Source organism: Botryllus schlosseri, chromosome 13 (genome assembly GCF_051294905.1).
Source record: "Botryllus schlosseri isolate E-star chromosome 13, Bs_hap1, whole genome shotgun sequence".
Classification (NCBI taxonomy): Eukaryota; Metazoa; Chordata; class Ascidiacea; order Stolidobranchia; family Styelidae; genus Botryllus; species Botryllus schlosseri.
Window position 1 is genome coordinate 6203050 of NC_137248.1, and position 25333 is coordinate 6228382.

The following is a 25333-nucleotide window of genomic DNA, read 5'->3' on the forward strand; positions in this document are numbered from 1 at the left end:
TAGTTCCTTTGATATTGCGCAATCAGATTTGCATTTCGTCATCGAGTCGTTAGAAATGCAAACAATAACGCCGGTTTTCTTAGCGCAATAATCAACAATGCGTTTTTTTCTGAAATCTAGAAATTCAGTTCTCCGAATTCCATTGCTAGTGAAATTAGATCTCTTAACGTTTTACATACAATAACCGATCGCATAAATTAGCATTGCCGCATTGAGCATCACTCTATCTGCAATGTGATTGCTGCTACACTGACGTGGTTATTCCCCGTCCTTGCAACGCTGTCGTTGTGTCAGGCGACATAAGGAGTCGCGAGTTTAGCGGACTTCATGGCTTCCAAGAGACATGCTACAAATGCGAATGAATGTACTCAAGAAAAGTTATCTAAAACATCGATCCGGTTGGAAGCTGGAGTTGAACCATTTCAACATGTAACTCTGAAGCATAGAAGAACGACTTTGGAAAGGGCTGAAAAGTTCTTATCTCATATCTACTTTGCAGATGTCAACCTGTATTCAAGGTTTGCTATGATCTCCTATATTTGTTGACATAATTTAAAATATGCTTGAATTATGTCTACACTCCTAGTAGTACTATTCCCTATAGCAGAGGTCTCAAACACGCGGCCCGGGGCCCGCGAGATCATTTTGTTCGGCCTGTGACGGCATTTTGGATTTCGAAGTATTCGACAATATTTAGCTACCACTTTTTAATTTGACGACTTAATATTCGCTATAAAACTACTCATCAAACTTCACTATTACATCACCTTCAAAAGTATTGACTCAATGGAAGATTACCTATTTCACGTGACATTACTTGTTTATGATGGTTAAACATGGTCCGTTGATGATTCGTACTGAAAATTGCGATTTGGACATGGGCGAGACCTTTTGTAGAATTACTCGAACTCGGACTAATTGGGAGATAAAATATAAATGGCTCGAGTTGAGTTGCGTCAAAAGATACAATCAGAGAAGGACTTTTGTGACGCGGTACGCCGTGACTTATTGGTACAACCACGGACGCCACAAACTATCAAACTGGTATGAAAAATAGTAAAATATCAAAAGGACGTAGCTTACGTTTCGTAGCTTATTTAGATATTCATAATCAGGGCGGTATGGTAACCATTGGCATTATGTTGTCCTTTTGATGTATAGTTGGTTACATCCTGTGTCATCTTGGGCTTTATCCATGTTATAATCGATAATTAAATGTGGCGAGTATAAAGTAGTCGTAGACTACGCTTCACAGCGGTAACACAAATGGATTCTTCGGCGATTGGACATTACTATTGGCATGGTGGCACAGTAAACCATTAGGGGAAGTTTTTGTCGCAGTTTAATCCGTGGAAAGTTGCAGTTGCAGTAAAAAGTTGCACTAAAAGACCACATTTTGCTCGGTTGACTAAAAAAAAAGGTCAACTTCCCAGATTGACTAAAAAAAAGGTCAATTTTTTGGCTTGGCTCCCGAAATACCCATAAAAGCGTTACTTCGGTGCTGATTTACGGTGTTTCAGTCGTATTTGGCTGTGTGTTTCACCAAAATCGAAAACAGTTTCATGGAAAATCGAAAAAGGGGCAAAATGTTTCAAAATGTTGCATGGAAAAAAATGGACAAAAGTTGCACTATAAGATTCCTTGAAACAGCTTAATACAGCATTCTGCATAGCTTACGAGTATCTAGGAAGCTGCCGGAAGCTGTAAAAACAAGCCCTGGTAATCATTATATTCAAGTTGTTATTGATCTGTTCAAATATTCGATGGTAAATCCAACGCTGATTTCATTTGACTTTGGTAATGACATAATCAATAGCCTAGTATCAGGAGTATACCCGAGACCCGGATTAGGCTGTACTGCTCCAGTGCTCCAATGCTCTGATATCAGATCAATCTTTGTAAAATTCTAAAATTCTACAATAATTGCGGCACGTCAAATGTCCGCTAAAGCTGCAAAATTATAACGCGACAGCTTTTACGCTGTCCTGATGCATTTGTACTCACGCATGGTCTCTACAACTAATTTTTTTGATAAAAATTCAAATATCTAAAAATGTTGTTTTTTTCGTACCAGGCGTGAATTCACAATAGTAAATCACATTTTTACGATGCGTGTGGAATGTCAGTCTGCAAGGTCCCGTCAAATAAAGCCTATACTTGGAAATACATTGAATTCCCCTATTACTGGTGCTGCGGCCCGCGGCGCTATCAAAAAGTAGAAAACTGGCCCGCGAGCACATTTGAGTTTGAGACCTCTGCCCTATAGTCTCGAGCCATTGCAATCTGGTAGATTTGTTTGGTGTTGCTATACTTGTCATCTTTACTTGATTTGAAAAGAATGTGAGCATATATGAAGCTTCTAATTATAATTGTTTTCAGACTGTATCAAGATCGCGTGCCTCTATCATCAATACACTACTTCGGTCCGACTAAAGAAACCTTTTCCGAGATATCAGAACCAAATCATAGTCTTCGTGAATTCAAAGTCGGCGAGTCTTTTGGCCCTACGTAAGTTGTTAAAGATTATTACATCTACCTGCTTGTAAAAATTTGCACTTTGTAGATTCACCCGTCATTGGTTTAAACTGGAAATTGAAATTCCGTCAGAATGGCTTGGTGGCAAGGTTCTATTGAATTGGGATGCAGGTAACATAACTTATTTGAGAGCAACAAGTGTAGGCTACAGCTACAATAGCATATTTGCCGTTTGTTGTTACATAATTTTAATAGTGCAGGCATTTAATAATTTTTGTGTGAGTTGGCAAGCATTAGTAAGCCTAATATAGGAAAAAGAGTTTAAAAAATAATAAAAAATATCACAGTAAATTATTGCATTGCTCATTTTATTGACTTCTTTATTTAGCTTATTTATTTTCAGTTCAAGGCATGAAAGAAGTACTTCAAACACTTACTAGTACAATCAATTGAATATAAAGACATGTTGAACTGTTATGTTCCAACATCATAGTATTTTCAAACTCACGAAATACATGGAACTATGGAACGTTTTCATAATATGATGCTTTCACATTTACAGACTGCGAAGGCATGATATACAAGAATGGAGAGCCTGTGTTTAGCCTTACTGCTGCAGATGAATTTGGCATCAGAAAATCATTTACAATATCCGAGAATCTGGCCAGCGACGAGAAAAAGTGAATATGGTTGCCCCTCTATATTGGTTTTAGTGAATGCTATGATTCATTTTTGTTGATGATATTTTTCAATCTTTCCATGTTCAAATTCACTGTTATAGCATCAATGTACACAATTTAGATAGAATTACTCTCAACAGTTGCAGTTGACTTGATGACCACCAGATTAATTTGTTGCAGGTTGCAGCTTTATCTTGCAATATTATGCATATACATTATGTGTACACTTTATATGACAATTATTTTATGAACTGCAATACCCTTACTACGACCGATCAATCTTTTCTGTGTCATGTATAAATTGAATCATATGTTTCGAGTATTCTGCTATGATTAATAAATAACTTTCTCTGTCTCTTTCCATTTTAGTCCTTCAATTCGTCAGAATAGTTCCTTACTCAAAGTCAATTCTAAATTCTTGGTCTCTCAAAATGCTTCTGTTGGATTTTGATGACTGTGTTATATTTTGCCACCTAGTTTGCATTGTATTTGTTCCTGTTGGTGGATAAAACATTGCCTCTTCCTCCGTCAACATATAGATTCTTGACTGTATTTTTCCCATTTCTCACCTACTTAACAAACCACAATTTTCAATACTAGACTTATCCTCTGGATCTCTGTGTCATGCAATCGCCTGTTGGGAGAAGGGAAACAAGGCATGATAAATCCTCCAGATATGGAAAAGATGTTTAGCTTATCCAAAGCAGAGATTGCACTCGTTGACAGGAATGCATTCAGAACCTTTGGCGATCTCTGCATCCTTTACGACATGGCGAAGGTGACTATTAGTATTTTAATGTCTTAAATTTGTTCATTGAGTTTGAATGTAATCAATGTTACTTATCAGAGCCTACCAGATACAAGTCAGCGGGGGCTGGAATCTCTGTATGCCGCTAATGAAATCATTAATGTTCTTGTGAAAGGGAATTATTCTGGAGAGGTAGGTTCAATTAGCCCTGCCAATACTAACTGTCTTTCATTTCAAAGGTACTTTGTATATCTATCAGGACTTTGACAGTCGTTAATGTAAATATAGGCCATTACAGCCATTTTTAAAGTCATTAGTGTGGAATATCAGCTATTACAGTCAATTTGCACAACCAGATCCCTATCATTTGTTTTTACTGTCCAGATTCATATTAGCAAGAAGAAAAATTGTGGTTATCCCTTCTTGAATGATTGGTCTGACCTGGCTGAGATTCAATTACCGTATTGAAGGAATTTTCAGACAGTACAACGGTTAATGATTTTATTCAGAGCTATGATGCTGCGCAGATATTAAGTGACAAGTTTTTCAAAACGAAAAATCGCGAAGGGCAACATACTGTTTATGCTATGGGACATTGCCATATTGATTCTGGTGGGTTATTTACGATATTGCAATACTGCACTCGAATTTTTATGAATCTAATTTCAATCATTGATTAGTTTTCTGACATTGCAGCAAGTACGTGACTGATGGTTATGATTCATTGACTAAACACATAACATTCATTATTATCCTTTCGCAGGATTTTCTAAAAATAAACGTCATTTTTATATGCTGCGACACAAATGTTTTGAATGAGCTTTGAAGGAAACACAGGGATAGTAATTGTATTTTTCTATCAACTCAGCTCTAATCTGATCCCGTATTCATTACCAACAGGACAGTAACTGCTGACAATTTACAATTTTAATCTTTTTTCCTATATCTCGCAGCATGGTTATGGCGTTACGACGAGACAATTCACAAATGTGCTAGAAGTTGGATTTCAACCGTTTCTTTGATGGACAAGTATCCCGATTTCAAATTTGTTTGTTCACAGGTAAAATACCGTAGTTGTGTTACTTATGATTCTGTCTCAAGGCTGCAGTACTTTATGAGCTGCAGCTTAACACATTTAGTCGTGTACAAATATATATGAAATATACGTCACTTGTCATGCATCAATCTCACTTTTATAGTTTTGACTCGAGTCAAGTCGAGTCATTTTCAATTCGCCCCCGAGTCAAGTCCGAGTCATCAAGCAGAGGTTCGAGTCCGAGTCATGGGATAATGACTCGAGTCCGGGTCCAAGTCATTGTGTTGACTGCTCAGTTTCCAGGTAAAGTCTTGTTAAACCCACTGGTATAACCCTATTCGATGATATCGAATGGTTCGCATTTATAATATACCAATTTTTTAACTTTTAATAGTTTTTGGTCGCATTTTCAAGTACCAGTACCAATAGAGGAAGCCCCAACAGAGTGGTTGCTTTACTATTCTTCGAAATTACAATGAAATGTCGCTCTTGGCCGTCTGAGTCTCGAGTCATATGACTTGACTCGAGTCAAGTCGAGTCATCAGAAAATCGTGACTCGAGTCTGACTCGAGTCATTACAATCCTGGTATGATGTGCCAGTAGAAACTTTGATTTGTTTACTTCTTCCTGAAACTAACATCATCCTAATTTTTTCCGTTTTCAGGCTCAGCAGTTTCAGTGGGTCAAGGATAATTACCCATCAATCTACAAAAAACTGAAGCATTACGTCAAGAAAGGGCGATTCATACCTGTCGGCGGCACGTGGGTGGAAATGGTAGGTTCAGACAAATTCTGATGAAACACTTTATCAAATTGACATGCCGACATCTGTTTTCAAGGACGGGAACTTGCCGAGCGGAGAATCCATGATTCGTCAGTTCCTTTACGGGCAGAAGTTTTTCCGGGAGGAATTCGGCCTTACCTGCGGCGAATTTTGGCTGCCAGACACTTTCGGTTACTCGGCAAACTTGCCTCAAATCATGAACGAGTCTGGAATCTCAAATTTTCTGACCCAGAAACTGTCCTGGAGTCTGATTAATGCATTTCCTGTGAGTTGTGATCCCTTTTATTATTGTGATTTTTATCGCCATTTGAGGTATTCAATGTTCATTTTTTGCAGCATAATACATTCCACTGGCAAGGCATAGATGGCTCAAAGTAAGGACGTATTTTATTTGCAAATGTTATCTCTTTAATCATTTTGAATGCAGAGTCTTGTGCCATTTTCCACCTGGAGATAGCTATGGCATGATGGGCACTCCCGAAGAGGTATTTTGCGCAGCGTGTTACTTTATAACCTAATCAGTTATGTGACTCTGTTTATTAAATTTAGTTGCTAAAAACCATGAACAATCATAAGGATAAAGGACGCTCTGATAGCTCGGTGTTTCTTTATGGATTTGGCGATGGCGGTGGAGGTCCGACGTAAGTGTATTTGATTATTATGGTTGTTGGGCATGTGAAAGTTACACTTTAGTTTACAGGATAATTTTCAGGACTATGAACCAGGTTGTTTACGTTTAGGGAAGGGATGGTGGATCGTTTATCGCGGATGAGTGACTGCGCGGGCCTGCCAAAAGTGAAAATGTCAACTCCAGATGAATTTTTTAAACAAGCTCGAAAAGATGAAAGCAAGCTTTGCACTTGGGTTGGAGAGCTGTTTTTGGAGTTACACAATGGGACCTACACTACTATTGCAAATGTAGGTGTAGGATAGCCGCTATCAACCTTGACCCTAGATATCCTAAAAGGTGCAACATGGCAGCCAAGAAGCTGGGCCGTATTCCGCATATTTTGGGGCAAATATCAGTTGTTCAGAGCAAAACAGTCACATTATCTACATCGACTTGCTTTTGTCTATGAATTAGGAGTGCAAATTTCTCTTTAGTCTTTAACTTAAGCAACAGTCATTCTGATACCAATCTATATACAACAGATGCTAAGATTATTTTCAATATAATGCCACAGATGAGAGAAAGAACATGAATTCTCAGACATTGATCCAAATCCACCTACACATAATGACTAGAGTCTGATGCAATCAAATTTTGATTCGGTACAAAACCATGACTTAAGTCGGGTCTGTCTCAAAGGCCATGTTTTGGTTCGCTAGTATCATGATTGCGCTTCTGTATAACAGATCAAAAAGTTCAACAGACAGTGTGAAGTGCTTTTGCATGACTTGGAATTGCTTTACACAATCCTCAACATCGACCATAACACCCAATACCCAAGCAATGAGTTGGAACGACTATGGAAATTGCTTCTGCTAAATCAATTCCACGATGTCCTGCCTGGAAGCTCCATCGAATTGGTAACAAAATTGACTGGTTTTGCTTGCAACAGATTAATTGGTAATATATGCATTATTTGTTATTGCAGGCAAATGACGATGCAGTCGTGTACTACAAAGATATTGTGAAAACTGGGAACGAACTTTTGAAAAGTGGAATCGCAAAATGTTCTGAGCTACGAAAGGGGGATAATTTCACTGTAATGAATGGTCTATCATGGGAAAGGGAAGAGGTTGTAGAATTACCCGACAAAACGCTGAGTAGGTTGTCCACTAATACCAAGATTAACACTGTATAAATGAGAAAGAATATGGTGGCGATAATAATAGCCTTACACATCATCAAGCTGTATGGATTTGGATTTCTTGTTTGCACTGTTATATTTGAAATTTACTTGACTGTGACCACTCGAAACCTATTTTTGATGTAATTAATTCCGATCATTTGAGATAATATGAGCTGCTGTGGTAGTATGCTTAGTTGCTTACTGATTAAGTCATCATCGCCATGTGTCTCGCATGGAAATATTAATGTTTAAAATTTATGTTTAGAATACGTCTGTTGTCCAGCATTGAGTATCGGCCCAATCAATGCCCAGTCACATCCCAAAGCAGTCGAAATACAGAACCGGGTAAGATATACCTTGCTAGCTGTGATGAATTGCAATGTGTTTTGAACCTGTTCCACTTGCTTATTTCAGGAGGAAGGCGGATTCGTACTTTCAAATGGAATTGTGCAATGCGGTCTGGACAAAGGGGGTCGTATCGTTAGTCTGAAATTGGCCAATTCATCGAAGGAATTCATCAAGGAGAAGTGCCATGCCAATCAATTTGTTCTCTTTGATGATGTACCACTCTATTGGGATGCGTGGGATGTTATGGATTACCATTTGGAAACGAGGTGAATGATTTAACGATAAAATGTTGTAGGTGCAATTGAGCAATTAGCAAAATCGGACGCCTGTCCTCGAGTATTTTGGTTTAACTACCCAAGGGAGAAAGAAGCCTACACACTCACGGGTCTACCATACCCACAGTTTGTGAAGCGTGCAGAATCAAGCCAATCATGATTAGCATTCAGTGGTAAAAATGAAGGTTAAGTTTTGTTTGTACGATGCTGTGCTTTGAGGATGCAGATACAAAGAAACTGTTGGGTTGCCGAGCCAGCATCACCATTTTTTTCTTTTTCATGTAATCCAGTAGGGCCTAGATGGAAAGCAATGAATACCAGTTACGCAAGCAAGACTATTTGGTATAACCCGGCCTTGTTTCGAAGCCACGACCACAGTTGGTTCAAGTAGGCAGCAATTCAAGTAGAAGTACAAGCAATGTTGTAAATACTACTTAATTACTAGTAGAAGTAGCAATTTATAAAATATATCAAAACTGCTTGAAGTGGAGTGGAAAACAGGTTTGGTCGAGAGTTTGTATACTTTTAGTACTTGAATAGTATATTCATATTGAAATGAGCCCGAATATTTTCGGCTGACACTCGTCAGGGGTAATCGTCAGCAACTAGTAGAGAATAGGAAAGAACATTGTATATCAACAATCGTATCACAAAATATGACGTCACCAGCATGAAATTTTGTTGACATCATATTTTGTGATACGATTGTTGATATACAATGTTCTTTCCAATTCTCTACTAGTTGCTGACGATTACCCCTGACGAGTGTCAGCCGAAAATATTCGGGCTCATTTCAATATGAATATACTATTCAATTGTATATTGAAGTTCTGTACCTCCAAGAAGCTCTTCAAATATTTTAATAGTTGGTATGTCTACGTTCGAAATTGCAAGATACTTCTTCGTGACCTACGCAAATGACTGATGACACTGCGAATAAATTCAATCTTCATGACACAGGGGCTATTTTACATATTAGACAAAGCCTTGAGCAGTACACAAAACTAAGTACTTTGTTGGTGACCTCCTCTGCCTATGACTTAACGATCAGGAGAAGCCGGACGCTAGACTATATTCTACTAAATCTTACCAAAGCAAATCTGTTACGTTTTGTGTTGCTTAAGACTGTGTGAATATCTTTCTTTCAGATCTCCCCTGCTTGATGTGTTCGATCCGCTGCATGTGTGCACCGACTCCAATGCATTACGTGGTGGCGTGGAGTTCTCCGTTCGTATCGGAGCTAACAGCAAACTGCGGCAAGTGATAGAACTGGATGCGGGGTCTGCTTCGATCAAGTTTCGGACTTTTGTAAGTTGTTTTGTTTTGTGACTCGTCAACTAGAATTGCGACGGAGGTCGCTCGACGAGTGTGTATCAAGCTCAGCTGTTTAGGCCTGGGCAAAGTGTTTCAAGTACTTGAATCCAAGTCAAGTATCAATTGTTATGATTCTAGTTGAATAATGAGAGTCGTTTTTTTTTCTGTGGGAGCCTCGCAACATCGGTTATTTGTAACTCGGCATCCAAAACTGAATGCGCAAACATACTAACATTCATGGAAACTACATTTTTGGGGAGTAGTGATCTCGTTTGGCCGTAACTAAGCAACACAATCTACGAATATCCATGAGCAACATTCGATGATAGTAGTGAATAGTGATCGACCCGCGGTATTGTGACAAACTGCTATAAAATATTCAGCATGGTCAAGTAATACCAAACTGTTTTTGATGACGTACGACAGGCATTATTGTGGTAACAAAACATTTTTCAACTTACTGGGTCAGTGGTTCCGAAACTTTTTTGACTCAACGTCCCCTAATCAAGCTCAATATATCTTTATCCACCCCCCCCCCAATGGACTACAGGTCAACAGTAGGGTTATCGTTCTATTTTTCCTATTCATATACCATAGCATTCAGATAAGTTGTATCCCCTTACTCAAGTGGTTTTGCTTGTATACTGCTTCTACTTCAACACTTTTTTCACCCCACTCTGGGTGGCTATATCACCCACTTTGGGAACCACTGTTCTAGGTCATTATTACTGTTATGATGTCATATTGGAGATAATTGAATACTCGACTCGGCTCAAACCACCTAGGTACCAGAGATGAGCGGATTTGAAATTTCTATGTCCTAATCCAATCCAAATCCGAACCTTCAAATCCAAATCCAAATCCTAATCCATAACTTTTTCATATTCAAGTCCATGTCCAATCCTAATCCGATTCCAACTGGAAATTCAGAAAAAAAACTAATTTATGCAATGGAATGATGCGAAAATTTTCTTTCACAACCAACGATTCACTTGATTCAAGATAACCTAGTAACCATAAGTACATTATTAACTGATCTGAATAAAGTTTGTCGCCATTCGCCACACAACATTTCAATCTCCCAGAAAATAGGTAAATCCAATCCAAATCCTAATCCGTTCTGAAAAAAATGTCTAATCCAAATCCAATCCAAATCCGAGAAAATTTCACAAATCCTGTTTTTTCAAAACCTAATCCTAATCCGTGCTCATCTCTGCTAGGTACTAGATTTTGCCCAGCTGCAATGCTGTCATATTTTACAACAATAATCACAGAATATTGTTGGCCTACTCAATAGTCAATATCCGCGTGCTAGGCATAGATGTTGTGAGTATTCTCAAACTACAAGGCTGTCTGTGTTTGTGATATAGATATATAGATTCTCTGATATTGGCTGCAGTCCCAGTTGGGAGATTGAAGAATTTTATCCAATTCTTGATAGAAAGTCGACATCTGGTATCATTATCGGAGTTTGCAAATCTCCCTTGTATTGCATTCAATCGTTAGCCATCTACTTACTCATTTATATAGAAGAGTCTAATTGCAAATGTGACCTTACAGGTTGACTGGCATGAAAATCGTAAATTCCTCAAAGTCGAATTTCCCTTCAACATACATTCTCCAAAGGCTACTTACGAAATTCAATTTGGCCATCTGGAACGACCAACCCATCAAAACACATCTTGGGACAGTGCCAGGTGGACTATAAATTCGACCCTGGAAATGCAAACAACAATAATACCCATCATTATTTTACAGGTACGAGGTATGGGCTCACAAATGGGCAGATTTATCCGAGTTTAATTATGGCGTGGCGCTTTTGAACGACTCTAAATATGGATACTCAACGTTTGGAGATACCATGAGACTTTCGTTGTAAGTAGCATGACCGCCTATTATGCATGGAACATGGGTTTGTAGCAATATGTGTTATGCATGTAGGCTGAGGTCAACCAAGGCACCGGATGGTAACGCGGATATGGGTGAACATCAATTCACGTATGCACTGTTTCCGCACCGAGGTGGGGATTTTTGATTATTCTCGCATGGTCACGTAATTTTCCATTATCACTGTTCAGGTTCGTTTCAAAACTCCGGAGTCATCCGGGCGTCATACCAGCTAAACAATCCTCTCCGAATTTTTGAAAGTGGATTTGTGGGGGACGCAATTTGCTTTGTCTACGTTAGCGAGAAGTCGGTTGTGCTGGAAACATTGAAGAAAGCTGAATTTCATCGGTGAGTCACTTGACCCAGTGGTGAGCATCCCTTGTGAATGCTTTGGGTGGGATTGCACCCTATTTATATATGGCAAGTAAGCCAAATATTGTAGATATATGGAGCTTCATAGATAAACGGTGCCAAACACTATCGGTGCCACTCAACTACAATCAAATAAAAGTAAATGTATTTTGTCTGATGGAGATCGGTGACTGATATGTCCACGTCGTGGTCAGCTCAGTTATCAAAAATATAGCGCATAGTATCACTTGCAACTTGCAAGTATGATTAACTTCCTGTCTGCATTAATGTACAATATTTTTATATCTTGCTTAGCTCGTAACTACATTTTATTGAGATGCCTGCTCATTTGATGCTAATGCTTGTGTGTATACTCACTCAGAGTACGTGATCGTTATCAACTTCATTGCATTCTATTACTGTTTCAGCTGAGGTATTAGCTTGAAGAATAGATTTCATCAAGTCGAAAAAAGTCATTTTGAACCTGTATTTTTTTTTTGTGCAATCGCAAACTAGTGAAAAATTGTGATATTTCCTGTATATTCAGAATGAGATGATCGGCTGATATTTTCTTCACACTGAGCTAATCTGCGATTTTAGTTTTGCTCCTGCCCAATGCCATTCGAAAGAGCATGAAATTTCAAATGTCCGATTTTGCGTACATGGCTTCACGCTGACCATGTGGTATCCGCTTCGTCAAACGTTTCAATCAATACTTCTGATCAATCAATACCCGAAGTGTGTGCGAGTCAGAGAGGAGTGGTTTAAATATTTTCCAATCCGAATTCTATTTTGGGTTTGTGCTCCAGCTCTACATCCACATACATATTCTGAATTCATTTCGTATAATGCTCAAATTCCAAGTCCATATCTGCAACCTGCTCAAATTCATTTGAAATTGCGAGAAAACCCGGGATATTATCTAGAATCCAAATCCAAAAAGTGTAAATTCGGTTTCCCTCCTACTCGGAATCCGTACTCATAAATAAACGATGAACCAGCTAGTATTTTCATCTGCGCAAGACGCGCGATGTACAATACGATACACAAGACGCAATTTCGGGTGGCAAAACTGGCAATGCTGTCTTGGACAATGAACTTGACCGCCATTGCTAAAGAACCAGATGTTTCTCTATATTCACAGCGATGCCCTGTTGCTACGATCCTATGAAGCTTTCGGGGGCTCTGTGGCAGTGGAGTTTACGTTCAACAACAGATCAATAAGTAAAGTGATCAGGTGCGTTTTCATTCCATCGGCTACGTATTTGCTCGCCTCTTGACTTTAGCTGTTCCCCAGGTGCAACGCGTTGGAAGATTTTGTCGAAAATGAAGTTACGGACGTCGGGAAGTGTGGAAAGTCATTTGTTGTCGACTTTTCGCCATTTCAGATCAAATCGTTTTTGGTGTGGTTGCAATAAATGCGTACAGAAGCAGATGCATACATATTCATGTCCGACTATTTCTTTTGGTAGTTAGTGTAATTTTGCAAAGTTCTATATTCCGTAATCGCCGTACTGTTGCTGCAGATTTCATTGATAAAATTAATTCAAATCTATACCCTCTACTTGACCAAAACATCGGACGTCAGTAGTTCGAACAGAGTACATAGTCGCCAACTACGCAGTGAATGCCTCAATGAGCTACCATAACACATGATAGAAATGATCTACACTCACCGCGTATCATTTACCAACTTTGGTTGCTTCAAAAATATTGCCAGAGCAATTTTTCTGCGATAATCTCATTAAAATGAAGCTGCGTCTATTATCTGATTGAGATAGGAATATCGACATTTCGTGGAGTTGGGGTGATGAATATCAGCAAGAGATATTGTACAGAATTAATACATTCTGCATAGTTTTTCGGGTACTATGAGGTGAATGTAAAGTAACTGCTACTTGGCGATGGACTGGATATATTTGCTTGTACCGAATCCTTTGTGATTTCGAAGAAAATTGGTTGTCATTTCCGATCTACAGAGCAATCGGCTGGGTTATAGAAGGTTGGTCGCAGATAGGCCTGTAGTCGCTGCGTGTGACCACTGACCACCGGTGATCGACCGCGTCGACGCGGAGTCACGGTAGTGGATGAATAACATTCTTTACGATCTGGTATCAGTATCATTTTATTTTCACCCTTGCCTACATAGTAGCTCCACATTATCAGCGTACTTTCAATGATGATTTTATTTCAATTCAGCAGTAGTGAGTTTTAAGGAAATACCATTTCAGCCGATTGAACTGAGCCTATTCTATTCTAAATATAGCATATGCTATGCAACCCTATCTACCCGTGTATAACAATGCTGTCTGTGAAAACAACATGAGCACTCATACTCCGTAATGACGTGATGTATAATGGAAATATATTAGTAGGGTGTATGTTTTGTCAGCGGGACAACACAACGTGATATCGCCAATAAGGTGTGGCTCGTAAGAGGCTCGCTCGTCCTCGTCATGCGTCATGCATTACGCCAATTTTCTATAAATATAGAGTGCCTTCCCGCGTTTCTCCACTTCTGCACTGCAGCGAACAGCATACGTAGCGTTTACAGTCGCCGCCGTGCTTCTCTTTACTAGTTTTGAGATTATTGATTTACCACACACGTGAAAGAAAATGGTGAGTAGATTTTGTATTGGTATTAGTGACTGGCATGTTTCATGTCGGTAATTCGGTAAAATTATACAGTAGAGGCCTATGTAAGAGCAGTGAAAAGGCTGATTTTCAGCCTAGGTTCCGTCGTGTATGCTAAATCCTCGTCGACTATAGTTACGCCTAATCGATAGCCGAAGGCCTCGTGTCAAGCGAGGAAAATCTGTACGCTCTGATGCCCGTACTAAATTCTCTCGCCTTGGACTGTAGGGAAAATGTCGTCATAGAACTACCAACTAAAGTACATTTCAAGCTAATGAACTGGGGATATTGTTATAGCGCGAATGTATCTCTATCCACGTGGGTCAAGCTGGTGTCCAGATCGGCAACGCTTGTTGGGAGCTTTACTGCCTCGAGCATGGAATCCAACCCGACGGCCAAATGCCAAGCGATAAGACTATCGGAAGCGCCGAAGATTCCTTCAACACATTTTTCAGCGAAACGGGCTCCGGAAAGCATGTACCGCGAGCGGTGTTCGTTGACTTGGAGCCTTCAGTAATTGGTAAGTACTATTACGTCTGCATATAGATTTAGTTGAACCGTGGCAAACCCGTGGATTTTATTTAGACGAGATCAGAACGGGCACGTACCGTCAACTATTCCATCCAGAACAGTTGATCTCTGGCAAAGAGGATGCCGCGAACAATTACGCTAGAGGACACTACACCGTTGGTAATATATGAAGCGGTCGTTTATCGCAGCCTATTCCACCGTGGCTGTGCCGCAGATGGTTTGTCTACGAGAGCCTCCCTACGTTTCCGCCTCGAGACGCGGTTCAAATCCGTTGTATTTAACAGGGAAAGAAATGATCGACCAAGTTCTTGACCGTGTCAGAAAGCTCTCGGACCAATGCACCGGTCTTCAGGGCTTCCTCATATTTCATTCCTTCGGCGGAGGAACCGGATCCGGTTTCGCGTCGCTACTGATGGAGCGTTTGTCGGTCGATTACGGAAAGAAATCTAAACTTGAGTTTGCGATATATCCGGCTCCACAGGTTAGTGATCTACAGGGATTTTGAAAAAAACAAACTTCGACATGTTACCGTTTTTAGATTTCAACTGCCGTTGTAGAGCCGTACAATTCCATTCTCACGACACACACTACTCTTGAGCATTCCGATTGCGCTTTTATGGTTGACAACGAAGCGATTTACGATATCTGTCGTCGCAATATGGATATCGAACGCCCTTCGTACACCAACTTGAACCGTCTAATCGCACAGATAGTGTCGTCTATCACTGCCTCTCTGCGATTCGACGGTGCGTTGAACGTAGATCTCACCGAGTTCCAGACGAATCTGGTGCCCTACCCTCGTATTCACTTCCCCCTGGTGACGTACGCCCCGATCATTTCCGCGGAGAAGGCCTACCATGAGCAGTTGTCGGTGTCCGAGATTACTAACGCGTGTTTCGAGCCTGCCAACCAAATGGTGAAATGCGACCCTCGCCACGGGAAGTACATGGCATGTTGCATGTTGTACAGAGGCGACGTTGTGCCCAAGGATGTAAACGCGGCCATCGCCGGCATCAAGACCAAAAGAACTATCCAGGTATAAACTAATGGCCTGGTTGTGCGCGCTTGTATTTATACAAATATTGATTTTAAGTTCGTGGACTGGTGCCCGACTGGATTCAAAGTCGGACTCAACTATCAGCCTCCCACTGTTGTACCTGGTGGTGACTTGGCCAAGGTGCAGCGAGCCGTTTGTATGTTGAGCAACACCACCGCCATTGCGGAAGCCTGGAGTCGCCTCGATCACAAATTCGACTTGATGTACGCCAAGCGCGCGTTTGTTCATTGGTGGGTATATGCGAGACTTGTCGTGCTATAAGTTGCGAATCTCATTATTTGCGGTATGCTTTAGGTACGTCGGTGAAGGTATGGAGGAAGGCGAATTCTCCGAAGCCCGCGAAGATCTCGCGGCGTTGGAGAAGGACTACGAAGAAGTCGGGCTCGACTCCGTGGCTGAGGAGGACGAGGAAGAGGAGGAATATTAGGGGTCTTTGATTTTCTTTTGTCATTGCTTATTCTGTGGAATAAATAACTCGTCTTGCCGGTCAGTTCATGGATTTGCGGTATCAACAATCGACTGCAGTAGGTACATTAGCGATTTGCCTAGCGCGCAGCATGTATTTACGATGAGAAACGAATGTAGGAACGGTAGCTCGTGTTACTTTATTACGTATCTCCTCGCCTACACTTGAGTGCAATTGGGACACGGTCGAAATTTAAAGAACTGCCACTTGCATTAATAGATCGGCAGTCCGTGACTTTTCGAGATAGCACACAGAAGTGATGCAAGGATGCTGTTCTTTATGATATTCTCAAGAACAATCAATGTCACTAATATAGCTTGCCACAATTTGAGGTAATGGCGGGGGTGATATGACGTAGTCGCTAGCAGATATCCCTGGCAAATCGATCGATGTAAGCGGATGCGAGATGATCCGAAACGACGCTCTGGCTTCATATTTTAGATATCGACCATGGGCTGTGTATTTATTGGTTTATATGTTGAGCATGACAACTCCAAGTCGTTTCGGAACCCTCCTATCTTTTCGTTATATCGCTATCTTGTGGTTCAAGTTCAAGTTGATTTATAAAATTTCATCATTTCAAAACATCACAAGACTGCGATACAATAAAAGAAGGTGTCGGAACGACTTGGAGTAGGCTTCGATATCAGACACCCACCTGGGCCTAGGCGATATAAAATAGGAGGCATGCACAATTGCACATTGCACATACACACTGAATGTAAAGTAAAAGAAGATAATAAAAAATAATATAAAAGGACAGGTGATAAAAAAGGTGACATGTGCCCGAAGGCGAGATCGATATGTCAGGTCGTATAACAGAGGGCTAACTAGTATTGATTCAGTAGAAATTGTTTGTATTTTGACTTGAATGTGGATGGACATTGGACATGGAATTGGACATGCTCGATAGCTGCCGGATAGCTGGAGAGATACTGTTCCGACGACATTTTCTTGGTCAAACTCTGCAGTTATTGCTAGCCTTCACAACACAAATGGAACAGCCGTATTCACCATCGCTAGCCCGGAAATGATTGTGGCCTGCGCTGGCGTAATAAATTATCAAGTTCATTGTTGAGCACAATGATTTATCATTAACAATGACCATGACCAGGCATCCATTGTTGCTGGTGAAACGTTTCTGTGAACTCGAATCGAGAGTTCAATTACAAATTACCAACCCTGCAGTGCCACCTTCGCCTAAATTTTACAAGTCTTGCGTAAACCATATGGAAAGAAACAGCACGAAAACAATACGCATATTGTTATCACCCAATAAAATACATCAATTTATAATGAGTTTAAACCTTTATCAAAATGGCGAAATGCATGAGCAAGTGCAATCATTAAAAAGCCGCAGTTTGCGCACCCTGGTCTAATTATAGTTGACTAACCAACGGAGGTTCGTAATCTATAGTCTAATCCAGGGGTTCTCAACTTCCCTCGTATAACGGGCCGCATTTTCACACTAAAAGACGCCGCGGGCCGCAGAACATTATCCCCATGTATTTGTGGGCTACTATTACAGTTAGGTCTATTTATCAGTCTTATTCGGGAATTTGATGCATTTTTATGCATTCTAAAGCATTAATGGAGAGCGTTCATAGGTTTGCAGTTGCTGTTTTTTATTGTGAGAATATCGATCTTCAAGTGGCGCAAGTAAATCCCTTCATGGAGAGTACATTCCATTCGTTGCCATGTCGGTGTTATAGTATATGCACCCCTCAAACCCTTCCACCACCAGAGAACCGAACTCTCTGTTTCAATGCTTGAGCGAGCAAGTATAAAATTACGGTGAATTTTCCGTTACTGAGGTCATTATCACTTTGAGCTCTCAGTGATATGAGAAGAATTGAGACGTTAGGGGTCATATCTGAGCAAATCAATCAACTCTTCGCCTTTACTTCCATGGCTGGAGCCCTACACCAATAGTTATAGAAGTTAGCGTTGTCAAATTGATGTCACGGTCCCCTTCCCACGTTTGCCCCGTCAGCATTTTCTCTGGAAATATGCCCATGCCCATTCCTATAAAAAGCACCAGGATAATTAGCTATGCAATGTGTGTGCACTGTGTGCATCGATGGATAGGTCCAATGCTAGGCTAAAGTAGTCTACGTGGCAACGTGTTACAGAACATGCGATGAAAGATCGACTGAGATCGCTGTTACTCTTCCGGTGATTGTTGAATCAGACAACTGTAGCTTCGAAATTTGTCAGGTAGATGTGGGACTTGCTGTTAAGTTCCGGAAACAGCGAATATTTGCACAGTGCGTTAAAGTTTTATTAAAGTCATACCTACTCTAGCAGATTCTTGGGTTTAGCGATATTCCAAGCAATTTTGAACAATGCGTCTGTCACGTCGTCGGCAATTTTAAAAATGATTCGAAATATGGATAGCTGGGCTTGAAACCAAGCTAGCAACGTTTGATATGCGTACCTCCAGATGAAACTATCGTGCTATCATTTCAAGCTTCTAGGCTTTTTTACAAGAACTGTTCTTTGACAAATGTGACACATCGGTCTTCCATAATAATGCGGGGCAAGTAGTGATTATATTGAAAGATGTCGCGGGCCACAAAATAATCGTCTGCGGGCCGCATGCGGCCCGCGGGCCGCGGGTTGAGAACCCCTGGTCTAATCCTATGAAACACATGCAGCGCGATGTACTGAAGGTAGGATTTGAATTACGTCGACATCGACACGGAATAGCTTTCTGTATTTCGATATTACTGTGATGCGTATTGCGTAACCAAGGTAACTCGCGAGCAACAGCAACTTGGGAGTTCGAATAGCGTAGACATTCCATGGAAACAAAAGTTTGCCATGAGTTGCAATACCAGAAGAATCTTCCTTGCACCATTTAACAATTCGATTTCGAACAAAGGCCCGGTTCGCGAAGTTTCGAGGGTCATGCGATATCGTTGCGTCAGATTGCGCAACATCACTGAAATATACACCACAGTATGAAATACATGCCCGAGGACGTATCATAAACGCGCGTGTGGTGTACGTCAGGATAACGTCTAGCTTTGTTTCTCCAGACTTACGTCATTCCTCTTTACACCAACAGTGCTCATCCGCGGTGCACACGTGATGAAGTAGGTTCATCGTCATTGTACTTTATACTGCTTCTGAATTCATGGAAATAACTATCAAAAGTGATACTACTGTATTTTTATGACGATTTTATCCATATTAATGCAAGAACAGAAAGGAAAAGAAGATATGAATATAACGGATGAATATCTGTATGACGACATAAAGACACCTTGGCAATAACAAAAACATTTGTTTGGCAAATTTCTGTCTCAGGTTGGTGCGGGAAGTGGACTGTGATATTAACGGTTTTCAATATAGAAATTAACGCGTATTACACAGAACTTGCTGTGGAAACTTGTCAATCTGAGGTCGGTGAGTTTTTAAAATCATTTCAGTAGTTAGTGGTGAGTAGATTAATAAGCTAGTTCGACTCCATTTGTCAATGTCATTTTCGTGTGTCAAAGTCATCGATATGGTACGGTGTCGTACCGTAACTTTTGTGGTACAATGTGTCCTTTAGTTGGGCCATTGATATTTTAGCATTACGATATACATATTAATATTGTTCGCTGTAGGACCAAATCTGTTGATATAGATATAGCTCAAGCTGAGCCTGAGAGCATGCTTTTGTTGTAACTGACGGTGACAGTGAGCACCAGTGCGTTTGGTTAATTTACATTTCGTTTTATATCTTGGATCTATTCTATAGCGATATAAAGCGAAACTCCGCAATGCTGTGTCGTTAGAGATGTATTGCAATGAAAATTTGCTGGAGGATAACTTATCTTCACAGACCACAGATGACAGATGACGAATTCATGATTTCTCTTGGTTTCTCAACCTACCTATTCAATCATAATATGGTATGAGCAGCACATTTTAATGTGTAAACTATATGTAAAATACTTCAATACTAATTTCAGATATCTTGAATATGGAGAAAACTAGCTGGGCTAGCGCTTCTTGAGTGTCTCGTTCTTATCCAAGAATTCCAAATTCTCTGGTCAGGGGTTGGCATAATAGCTCTATATGCTAGCTATACAACGTTATGCGCTTACTATTAATGGAGGATCTTGGCAGTTGCGGATAGAAGTTCTACATAACATAGTGACCGTCATTTGGTTACCCAACATTTCTTTCTGGAGGAGTTATCTTTTGTGATTGGAAACCAACCTGTCATTTCATTGATGACCAAGTTCAAGGAAATAGTTTGGATTTGAGATATGCATGTTTTACAACCACACAAGTTGTTCGACTTCGTATAATCTGGAACGGATCTTGGACGTATTTTCTTCAAGTCAGATGAATTGGTGATCCATGTACCATCGTCGGTCTCTTGACCATGGTCATTGAAGTAAACATACACCTTTGAACAGAACATTGAAGGGATATCTGTTGAATTCATTTGAATGCCTTAGATCTTGTCTAAAATCAAGCTATACCTTCATGGTTTAGTGTTGATCAAGACCTGTTGCGGTAATCTGTGCATAAGAGCTCCGTATGTGACGGAGATGAGTTGTATACTGATTTGAATTTTGGTTGTAACTAGGTCAGGGCTGCACTCTGGTCATTGTTTTTCATATAGAAACTGGTGTCCTGCATTGAATTTGGTTGTTGACCTAAAATATTAAATTAGAGCAGCATTTTCATGCAGACTTATAACTTCAAAGGCCATACATTTGCAAAATGAAACATAAGGTACCGTACCATAAATGAACTGTTATGACTGGTCTATATCTGTTCTTGCTCGTTTAATGTTTGATCTCATTGGGGGCTGATTGATAGTATTCAGAAATCTTGATGTAGAAAAGATGGAATTGGCTAACCAATTGTAACTGTGAGTACATCCGTTTCAATTTTTACTAGTATTCCTGTAACATAACAAGCGAGTGTAATGCTATAATATTATATAGCGAATCATTGAAATTAGGTAATACACAATCTCTATTGCCATGATTAAGATACGGAATCATCACAAGCAATTGGGGTATGGAGTTGGATGAAAAATATGATGATATCATTTTGGAATAAAAGAAATGTAAATGTCCCAGTGGCAATATAGTCTTTACCTTGCAGATCAATGGAGAAAATTGCTTACTTCAATATGTTGTAAATAAAGTGTAGCGAAAAGATGAATTTCAAGAGTACCAATATGGTCAAACAAGTAAACAGCAGTTAACAGTAACTGGAAGCGGTAGGTGGGTTGTATCATAACAAGCGCGGACAAGAGTGTTTTTCAGGAGTTTTGCTGGATGTTGGAATTTTAAACAATTAACTGGTGGTGATGAGCAAGAGAAAGCTATACCGAGTCGTATACACCGCATGATTCTGGAATCATCAGCTAGTATGTGTCTCCGTTGGCATCCAGTATCATATAAATTTCTTGATCAGAAATCGATGCTCATGCATTTATAAGTAATATTTGCGTATAAATCGCGTCACTATCAGATGAAGATCATTGCCCCCACTTTTGCGAGGTGAGCGAAAAAATTCCTAGGCATCTAGTTTGATTGCAGGAAGAAATGACTAGCATTTGTTCATCGTACTAAAGATGAGTCGAGATTGGACATTGCATTAGTGGAAATCATGCAATTTGTGACAGATGATCCTAAGGTGAGCATTGGTTGTAGAGATGCAATAAAAATTCTTACAGGATTATCTGTGATTGAAACATGATACTCAAAGCGAAAATCAATCCTGACACGAAAAGCTACTACCACAATACACTGTAAATAGCAGATGGCGTATGGGCTACTAAATGTGGTCGACTAAGACCCGAAAGAGGTGAGGAAAAATTCCTTTGTTTGTGGTGCATTATAAGGTCTACTTCCTGGAAAAAAAGCATGGACTTCCTAGACACTGCCAATGATGAATCTGCATCTGTAAAAAATTACATACACGTAATCCAAGTTTCGTTGAAAAATGCCAAGGTGAGCATTGTGTCATGAAAATATTAGTTCTGGTATTTCAGCATTGTCGACTACGATGGGAGCAAAGAAACTAGAATTCATATTACCAGCAATTTTCATGTCAAGTAGGGGGATGAGATAGAGAATCCTATTACATCCAACAAAACTGCTGCCAGAAATTATAACTTGTTCAAAGACAGACAATGCTGTTTTTCATGTGGTGTATCTTCCTTATAAGCACTCCATTAAACATGAGTATGCCCCAAAACTATGTGTATGAATTCGGATCAACTTTGGATTTAAAGGTGAGGTTTTCTTGTTGAAATTATAATGGTTTTATCAAGCTCGAGGAAGCAGTACTAATCAGCTTGTATGAATGAGTGGTCCTCGTCTACGAGCGCGACCGTCACATGGCCTTTAAATAAGGTGGGCAAAGTTTGCAACACATGAAACATTTTAATCTAGCTTCCTGTAAAGAGTCTCCTTTGTACACTCGGATGGTAACTCAACCAAATGTTGCTATGGACTTTCGGAGTAAAGAATGGAGATGCTGTAGTTAAAAGATTGGTTGTTCACTGTTATTCTTTCAAAATCGGTGTTGATTAATTGGAAGGACATTCTGATACATTTTGATCTGCACACCACGCGTATGTGAATGTATTTTTACTACTTTCAAATGGCCGCCAAACAACTGTTCGTGAGGAATATGTTTCGAATAGAACCACTCCAGGGGAATGCACCAGTAAACCGGTGAGATTGAAATTCCAATACAATTTGAATATTCAGGAGAAAACAAATGGGCGAAGTTGAAAATATTGACCACTACATAGCTTCTAATAACAAAAACTGAAAGTTGCGCAGCAGAATTGAATAAGCATCGACAGATGAGCCGAATCAGTATCGGGCTTGTGTATGAAGTATCAGAACATCCATGTATAATTTTTGAAGCAGATGCCACTAGAAGAGTATGATCTCTTATGTAGGTAAGAATCTTTAACATTGTGGTTCCCTGTAAAATGGTATTTTTCAGCTGGAATAGGCCATTCCTTTTTCTGATACTGGTGAACTACTTGCTATGATAGAGAATTGATGATATGCGTACAAGGCATACGAAAACATGAAAAATTGGACAAAAGTCCTCTGATCCAGCATTTTGCGCGCTTGTTATCCCGCGTACATAATGATGATTGGCTCTCGAACTGTCTGATGTAGCGATGCAGTGTTACTAAATTTCGCTTGAAGTATGGAATACATGAAGACATACCAAGTAACAGATGCGGAAGCGAAAAGTACTGATCTAAATTGTGTAACATGTGTTGTGTTGCCGATTTTTGAGTGTATGTACCATGCCATTATCTAATAATAAGTTTATAGTGATCTGTTTTGGGCTGGGCTTAATACTTAGTAACATGGTTGATTAACTTTGTTTGTCTACTTTCGAAAACTGACGAACGATCAAGTGCAAAATGTTCATGCGCCTTGGCCTTGACATGACAAAGAGACTTTTTTGTTGGTTCATTGGATGTATCATTCGTGTATGCTATTTATTGTAGCTTGCTTATGAGACCAGAAGTCGAGCCATGCCTATGGATTATTTTTTGATTGACTCTTATCGGACCTTAATATAAATTTGTCTGCATTTGTTCGGAGAAAGTAATATTGTACCTGCTTTATTGTAACTGCTTTTAATCTTGTAATGAGTTAGCAGCTGATTGTCTTAGAATGTGTCACTCAAAAATGTGATGTGAAATTGTGACCGCTTTTTGGGTTGACCGTATCTTTATCTGTATCGTGGTGAGCCCAATTACTGGTTCTGATCTAACATAAATGGTTGATTTTTCAATGGTGACTTGAGTTTCCGAATGCGAGATTGTGTAGACGGGTTGCTACATTGTGCATGAACGTTGTGTAAGATTTGCAATTGATGATCAGGTTGTATAGGAAATCGCTTTGAAAAAGTCAACGCGCTACACCAGATCTTCTTCATGATCTTAGGAAGAAAACGGCCTGTAATCAAACGCTTGGTATTTGAATAACATCTGTTGTCTTGCACTAATCAACTATTTGATGGTTTATGCATTGGTTGAACCGCTATGTCACATATTGATTAGCCGGTGTAATCTGAAAAGATATCGATTACTTCTAGGAGCCATGTTCCTGATTTAAACTACAATTTCTTTATCAATAGACCTCATTTGAAATGAGTCCTTTTTTTCTTCCGAGATTAACCCTTTTGAAGTCTGCGGTTATATATCACCGCGTCCTTTCATCGCTCAACTGCAGCTGGACATATCTTCATTGTTATACGTCCTAGAGGCCTCATTTTGGTTTTTAGAGAAAGCTAGCAATCTTCTGATATATATGATACCTAATTCGCAGGTAGAAGGCATGACAATTTTCGAGTACCGACGATCTTACATGAGAAGTTCGGCCGAAAATACGCATGCCTAAAAGTGGTTATCACTCAAAATTTCCAGATATTTTCCGAGTGGGAAATATAGTCAGAAATTCTGCCAGAACATTATAAGTAGACTTGCACGGTATTCTGTGTGATTTTTCACCGTTTCAAACATCTAACCTTGTTGCGGGGTGTATTCTGAGGGGGTTTGTTACTTGCGGTCACGCTTCAGTGATTTTCATGAACATAGTCAAGTTAAAATACTGGTTCGTGGCCGAATATGAGTCCTAAACTGGTTAACTATGCCTGCAAATGGTTGGATACGACAGGACAAAGTATACCACGTTGTTTCATGCCATTAACTGGGAGGTAGGGATCCGATTCGGTATTGATCTTGAACTTGACCATTATGACCACTCACTGACCACGCCCATATGTAAATTTTTATATATTTTTGATTTTTTGATATCTGGCGATCCGCGCGGCTTACGGCCTTGGTTGACGGCTTGTTCGAAACCAGGCAACGGTGGCTACGCACTGATGCATCATTTTTAACTCTCTGACGCCATCCTGGGGGTCGGTATTGAAAAATGAAAGAGAGAAAG

General features: G+C 39.9%; 2 protein-coding genes and 2 long non-coding RNA genes across 5 annotated transcripts; 3 read left to right on the forward strand and 1 right to left on the reverse strand.

The window, feature by feature from the left end:
* The first annotated feature begins 50 nt into the window (after nucleotides 1-50).
* LOC145453656 (alpha-mannosidase 2C1-like) lies at nucleotides 51-13137 on the forward strand. The gene is made up of 25 exons (XM_080331628.1): nucleotides 51-518; nucleotides 2380-2508; nucleotides 2564-2646; nucleotides 3038-3155; nucleotides 3756-3933; nucleotides 4003-4095; nucleotides 4413-4515; nucleotides 4857-4963; nucleotides 5604-5714; nucleotides 5779-5988; nucleotides 6060-6097; nucleotides 6151-6208; nucleotides 6273-6364; nucleotides 6464-6641; nucleotides 7080-7253; nucleotides 7322-7493; nucleotides 7785-7864; nucleotides 7934-8133; nucleotides 9291-9450; nucleotides 11017-11153; nucleotides 11215-11331; nucleotides 11398-11477; nucleotides 11535-11691; nucleotides 12839-12931; nucleotides 12992-13137. The coding sequence occupies exons 1-25, from the start codon at nucleotides 328-330 to the stop codon at nucleotides 13110-13112; spliced, it is 3180 nt and encodes a 1059-aa protein (XP_080187754.1). The 5' UTR covers nucleotides 51-327; the 3' UTR covers nucleotides 13113-13137.
* Nucleotides 13138-14168: 1031 nt separating this feature from the next.
* Nucleotides 14169-16406, forward strand: LOC145453663 (tubulin alpha chain, testis-specific-like). 2 transcript variants are annotated; one of them, XM_080331637.1, is made up of 7 exons: nucleotides 14169-14313; nucleotides 14626-14848; nucleotides 14914-15018; nucleotides 15144-15340; nucleotides 15398-15895; nucleotides 15953-16146; nucleotides 16211-16406. In XM_080331637.1, the coding sequence occupies exons 1-7, from the start codon at nucleotides 14311-14313 to the stop codon at nucleotides 16341-16343; spliced, it is 1353 nt and encodes a 450-aa protein (XP_080187763.1). In that variant the 5' UTR covers nucleotides 14169-14310; the 3' UTR covers nucleotides 16344-16406. The 2 variants fall into 2 exon arrangements, with proteins under 2 accessions (XP_080187763.1, XP_080187764.1); XM_080331638.1 differs by lacking the exon at nucleotides 14169-14313 and having other exon boundaries at nucleotides 14705-14848; nucleotides 14914-15076.
* Nucleotides 16407-16992: 586 nt separating this feature from the next.
* LOC145453672 (uncharacterized) lies at nucleotides 16993-19573 on the reverse strand. The gene is made up of 2 exons (XR_013919872.1): nucleotides 19010-19573; nucleotides 16993-17793 (listed from the first exon to the last, which is right to left on the reverse strand). It is a non-coding gene; the product is annotated as an uncharacterized LOC145453672 (long non-coding RNA).
* A 70-nt stretch (nucleotides 19574-19643) lies between these two features.
* LOC145453670 (uncharacterized) lies at nucleotides 19644-24559 on the forward strand. The gene is made up of 3 exons (XR_013919869.1): nucleotides 19644-19793; nucleotides 20215-20284; nucleotides 20345-24559. It is a non-coding gene; the product is annotated as an uncharacterized LOC145453670 (long non-coding RNA).
* Nucleotides 24560-25333: the final 774 nt, after the last annotated feature.

Coding starts and splice junctions, on each gene's coding strand:
- LOC145453656 (XM_080331628.1), top strand. CDS start 328: ATGGCTTCCAAGAGACATGCTACAAATGCGAATGAATGTACTCAAGAA. Junction 4,096..4,412: donor AAGGGAATTATTCTGGAGAG/GTAGGTTCAATT, acceptor GATTTTATTCAG/AGCTATGATGCTGCGCAGAT. Junction 5,989..6,059: donor GTCTGATTAATGCATTTCCT/GTGAGTTGTGAT, acceptor CATTTTTTGCAG/CATAATACATTCCACTGGCA.
- LOC145453663 (XM_080331637.1), top strand. Junction 15,019..15,143: donor TAGAGGACACTACACCGTTG/GTAATATATGAA, acceptor TGTATTTAACAG/GGAAAGAAATGATCGACCAA. Junction 16,147..16,210: donor AAGCGCGCGTTTGTTCATTG/GTGGGTATATGC, acceptor GGTATGCTTTAG/GTACGTCGGTGAAGGTATGG.